We start from the raw sequence: 14,440 nt of genomic DNA, 5'->3' as shown, positions 1-14,440 counted from the left end.
CTAAATAGAGAACAAAAGTATTTATTGAACACTTCTGCCTTTTCAGCATTATTATTGATAATTCTATCATTTCCATCTAGTAATGGACCAATACCATTGTTAGGATTCTTTTTGTTCCTCGTATACTTAAAAAACTGCTTATTGTCCTTAACTCTGCTGGCCATACATCTCTCCTTGTGTCCCTTTGCTTCCCTTATCCATTTTCTAAAATTCCTAGTTTCTGATTTATATTCATTACTGTCAACTTCCCCTTTCTTCCAGTTGTTGCATTTTTTATAGCTGCTTTCATATCTCCTCTAAACCAGGTTGGTTTTTTAATCAATACAGCCTTCTTCCTCGATTGTGGCTTTGGGGCATCTAGTAAAGCATTCTTAAACGATTTCCAATTTTCATTCACATTTTTCTGATTGAAGTCTTGGTTTGCATATGGGAAATCCCTTTGCATATGTGGGGTTTTATACCACTGTTGGGGTTGTGTTCTGGTTTTGTCTCACAACACTTAGCTTGTCAGTTTTCAGTATTGCTTGGCTTACTTTGTACTGCTCTTCTTTGTTCCATAGCTCACAAGACACTAGTCTACAGCCATGTCTGCAGGTTTTAAGAAGCTGAATAAATACAGCTTCAAAGAAATAAGATGCTGGTCTAGTAGTCTGAAAAAATATATACAACCTGAATGTCCCCGGGAGTCAACACCTACAAAGTTTGAAACATCTTTTTTCCTTGTTAGGCCCCTCATTATATCCTGCTTTGAATATTGGCTCCCAGTCTAATGTGGCACCTCCCATCATGCCCCAGCTGAAGACACCTCCACAGCCACAGTAGGATATTGGGTGTTCTTGCAAAGTTATATTAAAAAAGCACAATGAAGCCTGGCTTAAGACAGCCACCCAATGGGCCAACAAAATTTGGTTGCCTGATGTAGACAGGACGTTCACTGGAGGTCAACTTAATTCACACTGGAAAGCTTGGAGACATTTTAGAGATATCACTGAAGACAAGGCTTGCCTATTGGAAATGGCCCTGAGTGCAGGTTTCACTGTATCACTCCCCAGTGGGACATAAAAATATCTAAGGAACTGAAGTATACTTAAGGGGAATTCCCTGCCCCCTCTGCTGGTTTGGTTGGACCAGCTGTGTGCTACAGCAGGTTTGTGTGGCTGGTGGGATGCTGCTAGCATCAGTGCAGGAGTTGGTGATCAGAACAAGGCCTGGATGTTGCAAGACTTGAAAAACAACTTTAATATCTTGTCTCTCTCAGGTAGTTGTGTGACACTCGTAAAAAGTTTATTGTTCACCCTGAATTGCAACTCCACCAGTATCAACCGCAGGACTTAGGAGTGGAGGAGACTAAGACCTGCTATTCTTAGGTTATTTTGTTGCGCTATGTAGATAGATTCCAACATCTTATCTTTACTGGTCTTTTTAAACATTTTCCACAGTATTTTCTTCATTCTTTTGTCAGCTCAATTGTGATTGAACATCAATGTCCCTTATCTGTTACGAGCGGCTTAAACCAAAACATTCAATGAAAAAAATTAAACACTGTCAAATGGAAGTTGATAGTCTTCTCTAGTCTCATTTGTTTTTTTGTAGCTTAGTTGCACAAACTCTACCACATCTGGGTACATTTAGAAGAAAAATTCTAACCAAACCACATCATTGCCCTCTGCTTTCACTTCCTTTCCTGTCAACGCTAATTGCAAAACGTGTGTGTAAACAGTGACTTCATTCTGATCCTCCTGCTTGACATTTACCTAATCTGGAAGTATTTCTGCTGCTCCCTCCACCCTCTTATCTGATTGCTAACCACATCGGCCTCACTTTCTCAGTGAGCTGTGATGACCCAACCATTGAATGAATGGGGGCAGCACAGTATAAGGCCTTGTCTGCCTGCAAAGTAGCGTACTCAGCCTCCAGATCACCCCTCTGACATCAGGGTGCAATGCTGCAAGGGGCCCTTGTCGCCAGTGACTCCTGGAAGCTGTCTGCCTCTCACCAGGTCTCTTGTGGCTCAGCCCTCTGGCCAAGTCAGAAAGTTCAGTCCCCTTCTGGGGTAGCACAAGGTCCAACTGACAGTCCAAGCTAAATGTCCAAATAATAATTCTTCCACCCTCTCAGGCTCCATTGCAATGTTTCTATGGGCCCTTCCTCAGGCCTCCCTCACAGGAGCCTGACCTGCTCCGGCAGAGCTTTCCCTTTGTTACTTCTTGTCCTAGCAGGTTTTCCCTCACTGCCTCCTTGGCAGGTTCCCCATGACATCTCCTTACTCTGGTCAGCCCTGGTTCAGGGCTTCCCCCACAGGAGCCTAACCTACTCCCTGGGGGCCCTTCTACCTGACTTTGTCCTTGGTTAAACCCTAGCCCAGAGCTTCTACCCCCACAGGTGCCGGACCCTGCTCTGCAATCCACTCTCCCCCCACTGAACTCCTAGCTCTATGTAAATAGCAGTTCATGATTCCCTGCAGCTGGGATCACTAATGATTATTAAACTGCCATATCACTATCAGCTGGGGGCTAGTTAGTATGTGATAGAAAAGGCTGAGCCTGGCTTGCCTCGAGGGCCAGCCAGTGGCATTACCCTAGATAGGGTTTATTGGGATAGCTATTCCAGCAAACCCTCCTACTGGAGGCGCAGCTTATACCAGCAAAAGTGTGCTTTTGCTGTGTCGTTCATTTCATTCAGGTAATTGGTATCTGATTACTCCAACAAAAGAGTGCTTTTACCGGTATAGCTTATACAAGCTCCCCACATGAAGTAACTTACATGGCAAAAGGACTTCTTTGCAGGTATAAACTGCGTCTACTTGAGGGCTTTTGCCAGTATAAAAGTGTCCTAATAAAACTACACCCCTAACCAACATTTCTATACCAACAAAAGTTTTTAATGTAGATCAGGCCTAAGAAGCCTTGTCTCTGTATAAAAGGCTTTGTAATCAGAAATAATGGGAAAGAAAAACAAGAACAAGATGCATGACAATTAGATGTGTTCTTTGACCAGAGGGAGGCAGTGACCAACTCTTATGCAACAACCTTATTTGCGTAAATGTGTTTGTATTTGCCAAGCAGAAATCCAAAGGTGCTCCGCTGGCATAAGTTCTTGTAAGCATTGCACAGCAGAGCATTGCTTTCCCTGGTGTCAGACACTGTGATATTTACTAACGTGACATCTGTATGCAGATATTTCTGTCTTTATCCTGTCACCACTTGTCATAAAAGCCGACAAGCCCAGCCAGCTGGCGGTTTCCAAGGTAGGGATATAAACAGGATGCCAACAGAGATCCATTTACTTATAAAGGAAGAGAATAGACTTCACCCACCAGCACTGCTATTCGATGACATGCAGCTTAAAGCAAGAGCTCTGTGTGAGGGCCTAGGAAGATCCCTTCCAGATTCCCAGCTAGGAATTCAAAACAACTGACGATACTGGTCTCAAAGAATGAATCCCAGGTTTTGCACTGGGCCCAGCATATGGCTGGTCAGGACTTGGGGTCAGGAGACAGACATGTTCAGAAAGCTGATGGATATGTTAACAGCAAGTTTAATGCAGTTCTGCATGAAGCTCCCAGTAACCAGAGATACTCAACTACATTCTGAACTCGGCATTTATTGTGACTGCGGAAAGGTCAATTGTTTCAGCAGGAACATTTGCTTAGAGCACTCAGGCTGAGAAACAACAGATCCTTGAAAAGGAAACGATTCCAATGACTCATTTACCTGGTTTATTCCCCTCCCTTGTTTGCATTTACCACAAGAGTGTGTCCTTCCCTACCCCTGATTTGGATGAGGCATAAATCACAGCCAGTGGGCTGGCTTTGACAGTTACCCTTCACTCAGGAGAAGTAACTGGATGCTGTCCCATTATTGAGTGCTGACAGTATGCTCAGTGCGGTACAGAACACAAAACAGACTAGAATTCTGCCCCAAGGAACTTACTAAATCCTCCTTGTCTGATTCCTATGGATAGCTCCATTGGGTATTAGTCACGAGGTGTGTGCCCAAGTTCACAGAAACTGTGTTATTTAGGCTTTGTTTAATCACAATTTAGTTAAACCCTGATGCTGCACAGCTGTTGCCTCTCTGTATATTACCCAGAGATTATCCAGACAATCCCTGTGGATCCAGCGGCCACTAAAGCCTTTCTTCAGGCTTTCCTATCCCCGCCCCACAACTAGAAAACTCCCACATGCAAACCAGACAGAATATCCATTGTAAGTATTCCAGCCTCATCGAGTGCCCTGTCGTTGGGAAAGATCAAACCCCATAAGCAGAGCTACACCGGGGAAGGGTAACATAGTTCCCAGGTGGGTTCAGCTGCATTGGTATTAACTGCATTGGGGCCCTTGTGTAGAAGATTCTCTGGCTCCAGCAGTGGTTTTCCGCGCTGTGTCAGGTAAATGTGTTCAGAGGACGTGGCTGGAAACAGCTGCTGGAGCCAGAGCCCTGTCCATACTAGGGCACCCCATGTAGCGGACACCAGTGCTGCCGCCCCAAGTAGTCGAAAAGGGGGGCTTATAGAAGTCAGGACACACTGGCCCAGGAGTGGGGCTAGTTAGTGTGTAGAGTTTTGAAATAATAAGTTCACTTTTGCTGGCTTTGTTGTGGAATCCATCATGCCAGAGAGTTCCTACTGCCCTTTGTAGCAGCTACATGGAAAGGTCACATGAAAGGTTGGACTTAAATTGTTAAAAACCCGACAATTTTCAGTTATGAAGGTACAATGGCAAAGTCCCTCAAAGTGGCCACTCAGAGACTCGTACTTGAGAGAGTTGGGAGCGCTCTAACACAGCAGCCTTATGGCAGCAGAGCTAGAGAGAGAGGCACTATATTATTCCTTCACCCCTTCCTGGGTCTTTAGGAGACCCAGTAGCTCTGGGAGAGGTTTCAAAGCAGAATTTAGCCAACACAGAAGCGTTTCCAGAAGCAATAGAGAAACTAACAACATATCTAAGCACTTGTGGTTCCTGTATTCATTGTAGGGGAAACCATAATAAACACTGAGCAAGAAAATGTAATTGCTATGCAAAGCATTTCAGTAAATTACATTTTAAGAGATCTGCTGGCTTTTGTTAATTTTTAATCCGCAGTTATTAAGTCAGACCCTTGCTGTTATTTAAGTATAGGCTTTGCATTTATCCTCTGCCAACTCTCTACTGTTACCATCCTTCTCTAATAGAGAGAAGTGCTAATTTGTACACTACCATCCATGTTGTTCAGTCAGCAATTGTCCTTGTACATAAGAAGACGACCTGGGCACTGTCTGTGATCACAAATCCAGCCTGTTGAACTGAGTTGCCCTTAAACTCTGGTGTTTCTTACCATACACTCGTAGCTTGCACTGTTACCATAATATCTACATGTCTTATGTACTGTCTATAACTGGATTTTATCAAAGGGCATCTTAAAAACAAGCTGTCAGACAAACCTGGAATATCCCGTAAACAATGTATTTTTAATGGAATAAATGCCATCTCTGGATGCATTGTCTATGAAAATACCAATGAACTGCTGTCAGAAGCAGGGTGATGAGGGCCAAATTCACTACAGTGGAGTTACAGCGGGGCAGAGTTTGGCCCAAGATGTTTCATTGCTACTGTTCCTGCCAGTCTGTCGCACAGAATCAAAGACATTTGAAGTGGAAGGGACCTATCAGATTGTCTCCCAGCAGACAACACAGGATTGATCCTTGGAGAGGATCTACTGTTGTTCAGCATCTCGCTCTGCCTCTCTTTCCAGAGGAGCCGCATCTCTAAATTCCATAATTAAAAGAGACAATGAAACCCCTCCACCTAAATCCAGCTCCTTAACTAGGCTCTCACCCACTGGCTACAGGAAGGGGAAACTTAACCAGCCTTTTGTTCACATTCTAGGCATAACATTCCAATAGGTCTGCACGCCAATCTGTCCGAGGGCTCTCCTGTCTGCACGGCACTCAAGAAGAACTCCTCCCTGCTCAGCAAAGACGGATTCTTCCACGGAAAGATGGGATTCAGGACGGTTCTAGCAAAAGGTCTCCTGAAAATGTCAGAGGTGGGAGAAAAAGCAGCCGACGCTACCCAAACACTTTCCATAGACATAACTTGCCCTAAAAAAATTTTGCTTTATTGCTCATCCATAGGTCATGTGGAAAGCTTCTCCAGGTCAGAGCTCAGGGTGTAGTTGGAGCAGGAGCCTGGCAGGCAGGCGCTCTGGGTTCTACTCCTAGATCTGCCTTGTGACTATGGGCAAGTCACAGCGCTTCTCCGTGCCTCAGTTTCCCCACATGCGGCTATATTATAACCGCTTACCTAAGTGGATGGGGTTTTACAGGAATTATTGTTTATAAGGTGTCCTGAGATCATTGCATGGGAAATCAATAGAAGTGCTTATTAGGATTAATTCGCCTGCTGAGAAACTGTTTGATTCTGATAGTTGTCAGCTTGAATCATCAGATTATGTTAAACACATTGACTTGGTGGGTTGGTGCAAGAGGTTTTCATCTGTGTTCAAACAGGATTTTGGTAGCAAACGAGAGACATTTCGTGGCTTAAATCTAGTCCCTCAGAACACGAAGCCACCACACAATTTAGCACCTCTGGGTGTATCTTCAGGAGAGGCCCAGGAGCGTAGTAACAAGTGCTAAGGTGCATGGGCAGGTCAGGGTAGGAATCACCCATACAAAGGTTGGCGAAAGCCAAGAGCCTTCACTTCCCTGTTGCTTGTGAAGAGCTGCGCATTCAGCCATGGATAACAACATTCAAGGATCAGAGGGGTAGCCCTGTTAGTCTGGATCTGTAAAAAGCAACAAAGAGTCCTGTGGCACCTTATAGATGACGAGGTTAGTTCAATCAGGGGGGATGAGGCCCTCTTCTAAAGACTGTGAATGGCTAGCCAACCACAAAAGCAGTCTTTCCTCCCTTGGTGTTCACACCTCAACATTCAAGGAAAGGCTTCTCAGCGAACCTGGCAGTGGTGTCTAAAGGCCCCAGCCAGGACAGCCCCATTGCACAGACTGAAGGGTCGGCAGTGCCTGCCTCAAAGAGCATACAGGGATGTTGGGCTGAGATTGTCAGAACTGAACTATTTCCCATTCACTTTAATGGGAACTGGAAATCCAGCTCCCTTAGGAAGAGCTGCAGCAAAAAACTTCAGGACCAGACTTCAAAGAGAAACTGCTGAACTTCAGTTCATTTGCAAATTTGACACCATCAGCTCAGGATTAAACAAAGACTGTGAATGGCTAGCCAACTACAAAAGCAATTTCTCCTCCCTTGGTGTTCACACCTCAAGTGCTAGAAGAGGGCCTCATCCTCTCTGATTGAACTAACCTCCTTATCTCTAGACTGATTCTTGCCTGCATATTTATACCTGCCTCTGGAAATTTCCACTGCATGCATCTGACAAAGTGGGTATTCACCCACAAAAGCTCATGCTCCAATACGTCTGTTAGTCTATAAGGTGCCACAGGACTCTTTGTCGCTTTTTACAGATCCAGACTAACACGGCTACCCTTCTGATACTTAAGTGGCTTTGACAATCTCACTCTGCCTGTATAGCTCCGTGCACACAGAAGGTGCTCTAGGGGCCTGATCCTAGAAAGCTAATGGGAACCGAGGGCCCTTGGCAAATTACAGAGCAGAGTCCAGGGTTGGCTTTGCTGCCAGTTGAGGGTGCTCAGCACCTCCGAGGAGCAGGCCCTACATGAGTAATAATGGATGGTGTCATGGATGGGGCAGGGTGTCCTCCAGTGAATACCTTGTACCAGACGTCTCCTATTTGCTGCACTAGTGACAACTCTCTTTCTCCCCCCCTCCTTCCCCCGCCATCTTCATTATTTAGGTGAAACAGGAGCTAACGGCACAAGTTGACCTCTTTCGTGAATTGACAGGTCATGTCCCTCATCACATGGACGGACACCAGCATGTTCATGTTCTCCCAGGTAGGGTGGTGGTGATATTCCTCCCAGCCCCCCACAATTAAGGATAATTCTGCTTTGAGGGAACCCTCCCACTCTCGGTTTGTTGAATGATCCTTTACACAAAGGTATTTGGTCAAGAACTATAGCATGAAATGTTCCCATCCAGCATGAGAGACTGGTGACTGACTATATTTTGTGCCTTTGAACATCTTCCCTTCTCCCCCCGGATGTCTGTGCTGGGCTCTCCTTTAATGGCAAGGCTCTCTGGCTTGTGATATGCAGGAGATCTGGCTAGCTGATCGCAAGGGTCCCTTCTGGCCTTAAATGCTCTGAATCGTTCTGACTCCCTGCCCAAACCAGCAGTTGTTTTGCTGCCATTCACTGCAGCTTTATAATCTCAGCAGCACATTTCTTATCATTAAGAAGCAGGAATTGCACACAATACATTAGAGCTCATACGTTTCTCCCTCTTCACTGGGCACAGAGGAGAGATTTGTGGGTGGGAGGAAGGGAGCTATGCTATACCGTCCTGTGCCCCTTCCTGTCACATACATGCAGTGCAGAGGTCTGTTTTCAAAGAGGCAAGTGGTAGGTCCAGTCAGAGAGGAGTTGGGAAGACATATAATGCTGCCCGTTTCCCAGACATGTCTGGATCATAGATGCTGAAAACATCCAGGGAAGTTAAAGCTTCTGAGTGGAGGGTGGAGATTTCCCTGGCTTCCCTTCTTACAGAACAACTCAAATGCTGCCTGTTAATATTTAATTATAACAACAAAGGGCAATAAATATTAGATTTAATTATAATAGGAAGAACTGATCAAATTACACTTTCAAGAGGACCCGGCCTGGTGAGAGAAGTTATTGTACTGATCACACTGTCCTAGGGGGATTTTGTGTAGCAATAGGAGATGCCAAACCTTCTGAAGTGCTAACACCAGAGCTTCGCCTGCAAATACCCAGAAGTATATCATGCACTTTTGAAGGTTTCAGCCAAGCTGTTTATCCACCATAGCTATGGTGCTGGCTTCAGGGAGCAGTAAATGGAGTACAGCTGCTGACAAGACGAGAGGTTTTCATTTCTGCCAGTCTCCCATGACAACAGTAATTGATCAGCTGAGCCTCACTCAAAGATGTACATTGGGAGATCTGACAGTGGGCCACAGAGCTGCTACTTCTAGGGTGAGGAATTTCTAGGGTGAGGTCCCACTCTTCCAGCAAGTCTCTGAGAATCACAGGGCCTGACTGGAGTCACCTTTCACCCATCAGCAGAGATTCAGATAGAGAGCGAGCCTCATTGTAGGCCAATCAGCTCATTGCAGCAATGGAAAACTTCACTGGAGGCTGGTGATTTTAAAGTAACTAGGTGAAATTGACACATAAAGGTGCACTCAGAGCCAGCTTGTATCAGCAGGGTCACGATGTATGAGGCACAATATCTCAGGATGTGTCCATCCTGAAGAGCCTCCACTGCAAAATCCCATGTTAGCAGATCACATTAAAGCTGATGATGTCTTCAAGGACAAACAGCTCCTAGTGCCAATAATGCTTTGCATTTATGGAGCACTTTCCATCCAGAGATCTCAGTGTGCTTTACAAAGGTGGGGAGAGCATCTTTATTCCCATTTTACAGCCAGTGGCACTGGAACCCTTTTAATAGTGGGGATGCTGAAAGCCAGTCCCCGTACCCCTGTCCGCGCCTCCCTCCCCCCCACAGCTGGGACCGGGAGCAGTGCCGTGTCTCCGGGAGTGGGGGACCCAGACAGGGGTAAAAGGCTGGGGGCGGGCACAGGGCCTGCAGCTGGCACCGCATGTGCGGGGCCAGTAGCACAGCTCTGGCTGCAGAGTAATGTTACCAGGTGCTGATGGGATTCTTTGGACACTGTGCTTTGTGGGTTGGAGGGAGGTAAAGGGAGAGGGTCTTGGGACGCCCCACCGCTCACCCTTTCAGGGGGAGAAAGGCCATGTAGGATTATATTTTTCAATCGTAAGGAAAAGGGGAGCTGATTTCCTAGTTATCTAATTTCTAACTACATTCTCTCTGGCTTTTCTTGTAGAGGTTAGACATGTGTTTGCACAGGTGTTAGAAGAGTATGGGATCAAGTATACACGTGTGCCAATAGAACTAGGCCTTCACAGCTGTGCGTGGATAGAGCCACCTCTAATGGACTTTTATCTGGGAGTAGAAAAAGATTCCCTTGACACAGTAGATGTGTTTACAAGACACGGAATAAGGTAAGACAGACACACCCATCGCATATATACATTAAAGAATTCAGATCCTACCAGTTCTTGATGTTCTTCATCTTCCCACGCAGACCATTACAGAAACAGAGCACAGGCATTCTCCTACCTCAAAGGGGCAGTTTCTGTAGTGTTTTGTGTCTCTCTTGGACTCAAAGGCACAGATACAAACACTAGGTTTCTTACAGGAAACACCATCTTGAATCAGGCAATTGGCCTACAACTGCTGCTGATTTATAGCCTCCCACAGCACCACGGGGTGGTAGATATGTGGCACTGCAGGTTGCCACTGAGACATGAGGAAAAGTGTAAATATCAACTTCGGTTTGCAGTGTTGTAGCCATGTCAGTGCCAGGATATTAGAGAGAGAAGGTGGGTGAGGTCATATCTTTTATTGGACCAGCCCTCTATTGGTGAGAGAAACACGCTTTCAGCTTCAGGACCTGCAGAAGAGCTCTGTGTGGCTTAAAAGCTTACCTCACTAACAGAGGTTGAGCCAATGAAAGAGATTACCTCACCCACCTTGTCTCTCTAACTTCTGTTTGTTCGTGTCTATTTTAGTTCCACTTCTCCATCTGGCTCCTGCTGGCCAAAGGCGGCAAACGGTGATAAAACAAACACATGCCACAAAAAACAATCACAGAGAGATGGAGGGAGACAAAATGGCTGAAGCCAAAAGGAAGCAGAGCCAGAGACCCATGAAACTGATCTCTAGCATCTGTGCAGGCCGTTCAAACCCAAGTTCTTAAAGTGCTCTGGGCACGACTCTGTATAATTGATATGAGCCTGTGTTTATTGTGTAGTAATGGTGCTATGTCAAATTTCATCAGTTTACAATTAAAAAGACTGAGTTGCTGTCAGACCTGCAAACTCAGCCTGAAATCTGAAAGTCACGTTGGGGTCTTGCCTGCTTATGTACCGTTAGCAGTAATACAGATTAAAGCAGCCACTCACACGACATTCTGGTGCTTCTGGGAGCAGCGTGGGCCTGCCCCTGCTGGCATGATCTCATATGCCCAGTGCGTGAGGTCACGCCACACAGAGGCGGCTCCATCTTTAAGAGCTTGCTGCCCTGCCCCCATCGGCATGATCTTGTACGTATGGTGCATTCAAGGTCATGCCACACAGAGGTGCCATTTTTAAGAGCTGGAGGGGGCAGAGCAGCATTCTCCCAGCCAATACCAGACAAAACCACATCCAGTACCAGACGGGACAAACCTTTCAAAAAGAGGACCGTCCAGTTTAACACCAGACAAGTGGCCTTCCTAGGCCAAGTTCTGCCCTCAGTTATACCTGGGAACTTCAATTCTGCACTCCCTTACGCCTATCAAACCCATTTGGGATTGCACAGGTGAAACGGCAAGAGTTTGGCCCTGCAGCTGGAACATAGCTAACAATTCTGTTGCTAATGCGTAAGAATGCCTAGCCTCCCTGTTGGGTTTGTTGGCTCTTCAGTACGAACTGTAGTAAACCCCTGTAATTTTGTCCCTAAAGTAAGCAAGCATGTCTCTGCTATACATGGGGGCAGATCTGTTAGCAAGCTTTCCCATTTTACAGAGTCAGCTTTACTCAAAATTAAGCTATTAGAGGGAACTCTAACCTGAAATGATGATTTATTCATTTTTTAAAACTGAAACTTTCAATAAAAACACACTTTTCATAGACAGTAGTAAACAGTATCCTGCATGGTCACCACCCTTCCTCCCCCCATTCTAAAGTGGGTCTACAGCCACAGGGCCCCAGCAAGCACTGTATCATGCCCCCTTTAAACATTCTCCCACCAAAGCAGCGGGCCAAGGGTTGACTTCATTGGGGCTCTGTGGGAGCAGGATCCTCCCACACCGCACAGCCTGCAGGAATGGGGCCTTTGTTCAAAAACTGATGTGTCAAATGACAATGCTCTGTGTTGGTGTATGTTAATAATGAAAGGATGAGTTATCCTGTTCAGTGGTAGTTGTATTTGGTATTATTCTGTATTTAAATATTTACACTAACAGAAGATCATTTGAAATTAACTTTTTTTTTAAAGTCTACACTACAGCTACATTTCATGCCTTTTGTTCATATTAATTTTTGTATCCTCCCCCCAACAGGTGGGCTGACATTTATATAGGTTTGAGTACCATGGGCAAAAACATGTCTGTCAGCAACATTCAGAGCGCCATTGATACTGCCGTGGCGGCTTTTGCTACCAAGGAAAACTCTCTGATGACTCAATTTTCACCTCAACATCAGCAAGGCAGAACAGTCACAATTGAACTGATGGTACATCCAGGGTACCCCACTATTCCACCTGTTGGAGGCTGTGGAGAAGGACCAGACGATTTTTCACAGTCATGGGAACGCTTGCATGAACTCCAAACATTAATGAATCCAGAGTTGCAAAGCTATTACAAAACAAGGAACATTCAACTTTGTGCATTTAAAGATCTTTAAGCAAGAGAAGATAAATATAGCTTGTACCGAGAGGGGGGAAGAATCTGTAGCTGATAGTATACCTCATTAACGCAGAAGGGAACTGTGAATGGACTGGGAGCAGCCTATAAACTAATTAGAAATATCTGGACTCTCCAATGCACCTAGCAGCAATATCCCAGCCTGTATCTCTCTCATTGTCATCAGATTTGTAAGACACCTCAGCTGATCTGAAAGTGATGGATTTCTTTTGTGTATCATATTCACGCTCCACCCCAAAATTTAACTTGAAAGCCAAGGCCCAACTGTCAGACTAACAAACAGTTCCTGCAGATGCTGCAATAGCAGATAGCACATCCACCCATGGCTGACAATCATGCATCAACTTTTTGAAAGATTTTTTTTTTGTGCAGTGACAGGGAGTAGTTGCAAAAAGATACACAGCCTAGAAAGTAAAGCCTCACCTGGCCAAGGGAGGCGGATTTCTGTAAGCCTAGTAACTTTGAGCATTCCCTTCAGAAATTACTGTATTGTCCTTTCATTTTTTTACTTGAACTGTTGCATCTTTACTCATGCCTACAGAAAAGGAATGGTCATTGCAAACATTTTTTTTTTTTCACTAAAAGTAATCAACTTATATTAGCCTTCTGATGTCTTCAATCATACTCCATGCAAGTAGCTGGATGCAGAGTTACTGTTCTATTTAAGTAGGCTCCAGCCATTACACAGTCAAAAGAAAATTTTAATGCCAGCACTTCCAGACAGGCTTTTTAGATGATTTTACAAGAACAGCAATCGTTGACCCAATTAGCTATTTCATGATGACTGTTACCTGTAAAAATCCTACCATCACCTGTCAATACACCACACTCTGCCCTTTCTACGTGCTGTGATGGCCACTTATTGTAAACATAAAGATGTTCTAACATCTAGAGGGGGCAATGACAATGAGAAGGGAAAAACTCTGATTATCATCAAAGCTTTCTAATTTCTACAATTCCACTACAGGTCAGTTTTCATTCCTCTGGTACTTTCTGAAAAATCCTCCTTGTTGTATGAGATTTTTCTGAGCTTCACGGCTGCCCAAAGCATAATTTAATATGTCAGTGCTGTTCAGCCATCTTGGCTATATAAAGAGATGGAAAAATGCACTTCATCCAAGCCTGACCAGTATTTTCCCGCTTTTAGCTAATTCGAACCTCATTTTAGCACAAAGCCTTTATTTTTATAAAGTCTTAACTGTTTGATGCATAACCTGTAGAAAAATCAAAGTCTACAAGAGCCCAGTCATACCAGGGCTGTGTGCACAGAGGGCATGATTAACAGGACTTATTTGGCCTCCGGTTCCTAGCCAAGTGGAAACTTTCTTTGTGTAAGGAAAAAACAAACAAACTTAACATTAAGATTGCTATATCAAGCACCTTTCAGGCAATTCCATAAACTTAGATTAGGCTACAGTATTAATTCCAGATTTACAGTCTCTATTGTAATAGGTACATGGTGTACAATGTGGCTGAGGCAAAACTACAAAAGAAACCAATTTTTGGAAGTGCTTGATATGTCAAATAACTTTACATTAACACCAGTCTTTACATTTAGTGGTAAAGTTTCCAGGTTACTGATTGTGATAAAGTATAATAAAAGAACAAGGGATGTAAGAGTTGCACTCAACAATGAAAGAATGAGATTGTAAAAGTGCTGTTAGAAGTATGAGTGCCACCTAGTGTTTACTATATGTTGTTCATGTGCAGTAATATGCCTGGAGGCACTGTGGATTATCTAATACTGTATCTCAGATTTTTACACGACATGACCTTGTTTTATTACATAATTTTTAACCTTTGATTTAGTCTCATGAGTACTTACTATGAATTTGCTTTGATCACACAAT

General features: G+C 44.5%; 1 protein-coding gene across 5 annotated transcripts in view; it reads left to right on the top strand.

Moving 5' to 3' along the window:
- Nucleotides 1–14,394, top strand: part of YDJC (YdjC chitooligosaccharide deacetylase homolog) — a 75,707-nt gene extending 61,313 nt beyond the window's left edge. For all 5 annotated transcript variants that reach the window (XM_054006487.1, XM_054006483.1, XM_054006485.1 and 2 more), the window contains 4 exons: nucleotides 5,867–6,026; nucleotides 7,815–7,914; nucleotides 9,948–10,125; nucleotides 12,228–14,394. In XM_054006487.1, coding sequence (XP_053862462.1) covers nucleotides 5,867–6,026; nucleotides 7,815–7,914; nucleotides 9,948–10,125; nucleotides 12,228–12,570 — 781 coding nt within the window. In that variant the 3' untranslated portion in view covers nucleotides 12,571–14,394. The remainder of the gene's footprint in view (nucleotides 1–5,866; nucleotides 6,027–7,814; nucleotides 7,915–9,947; nucleotides 10,126–12,227) is intronic.
- The last annotated feature ends 46 nt before the right edge of the window (nucleotides 14,395–14,440 follow it).

Source organism: Malaclemys terrapin, chromosome 16 (genome assembly GCF_027887155.1).
Source record: "Malaclemys terrapin pileata isolate rMalTer1 chromosome 16, rMalTer1.hap1, whole genome shotgun sequence".
In the NCBI taxonomy this organism is placed as follows: Eukaryota; Metazoa; Chordata; order Testudines; family Emydidae; genus Malaclemys; species Malaclemys terrapin.
Note: the sequence above shows the minus strand (reverse complement) of the source record. Positions and strands in the feature narration are given on the sequence as shown.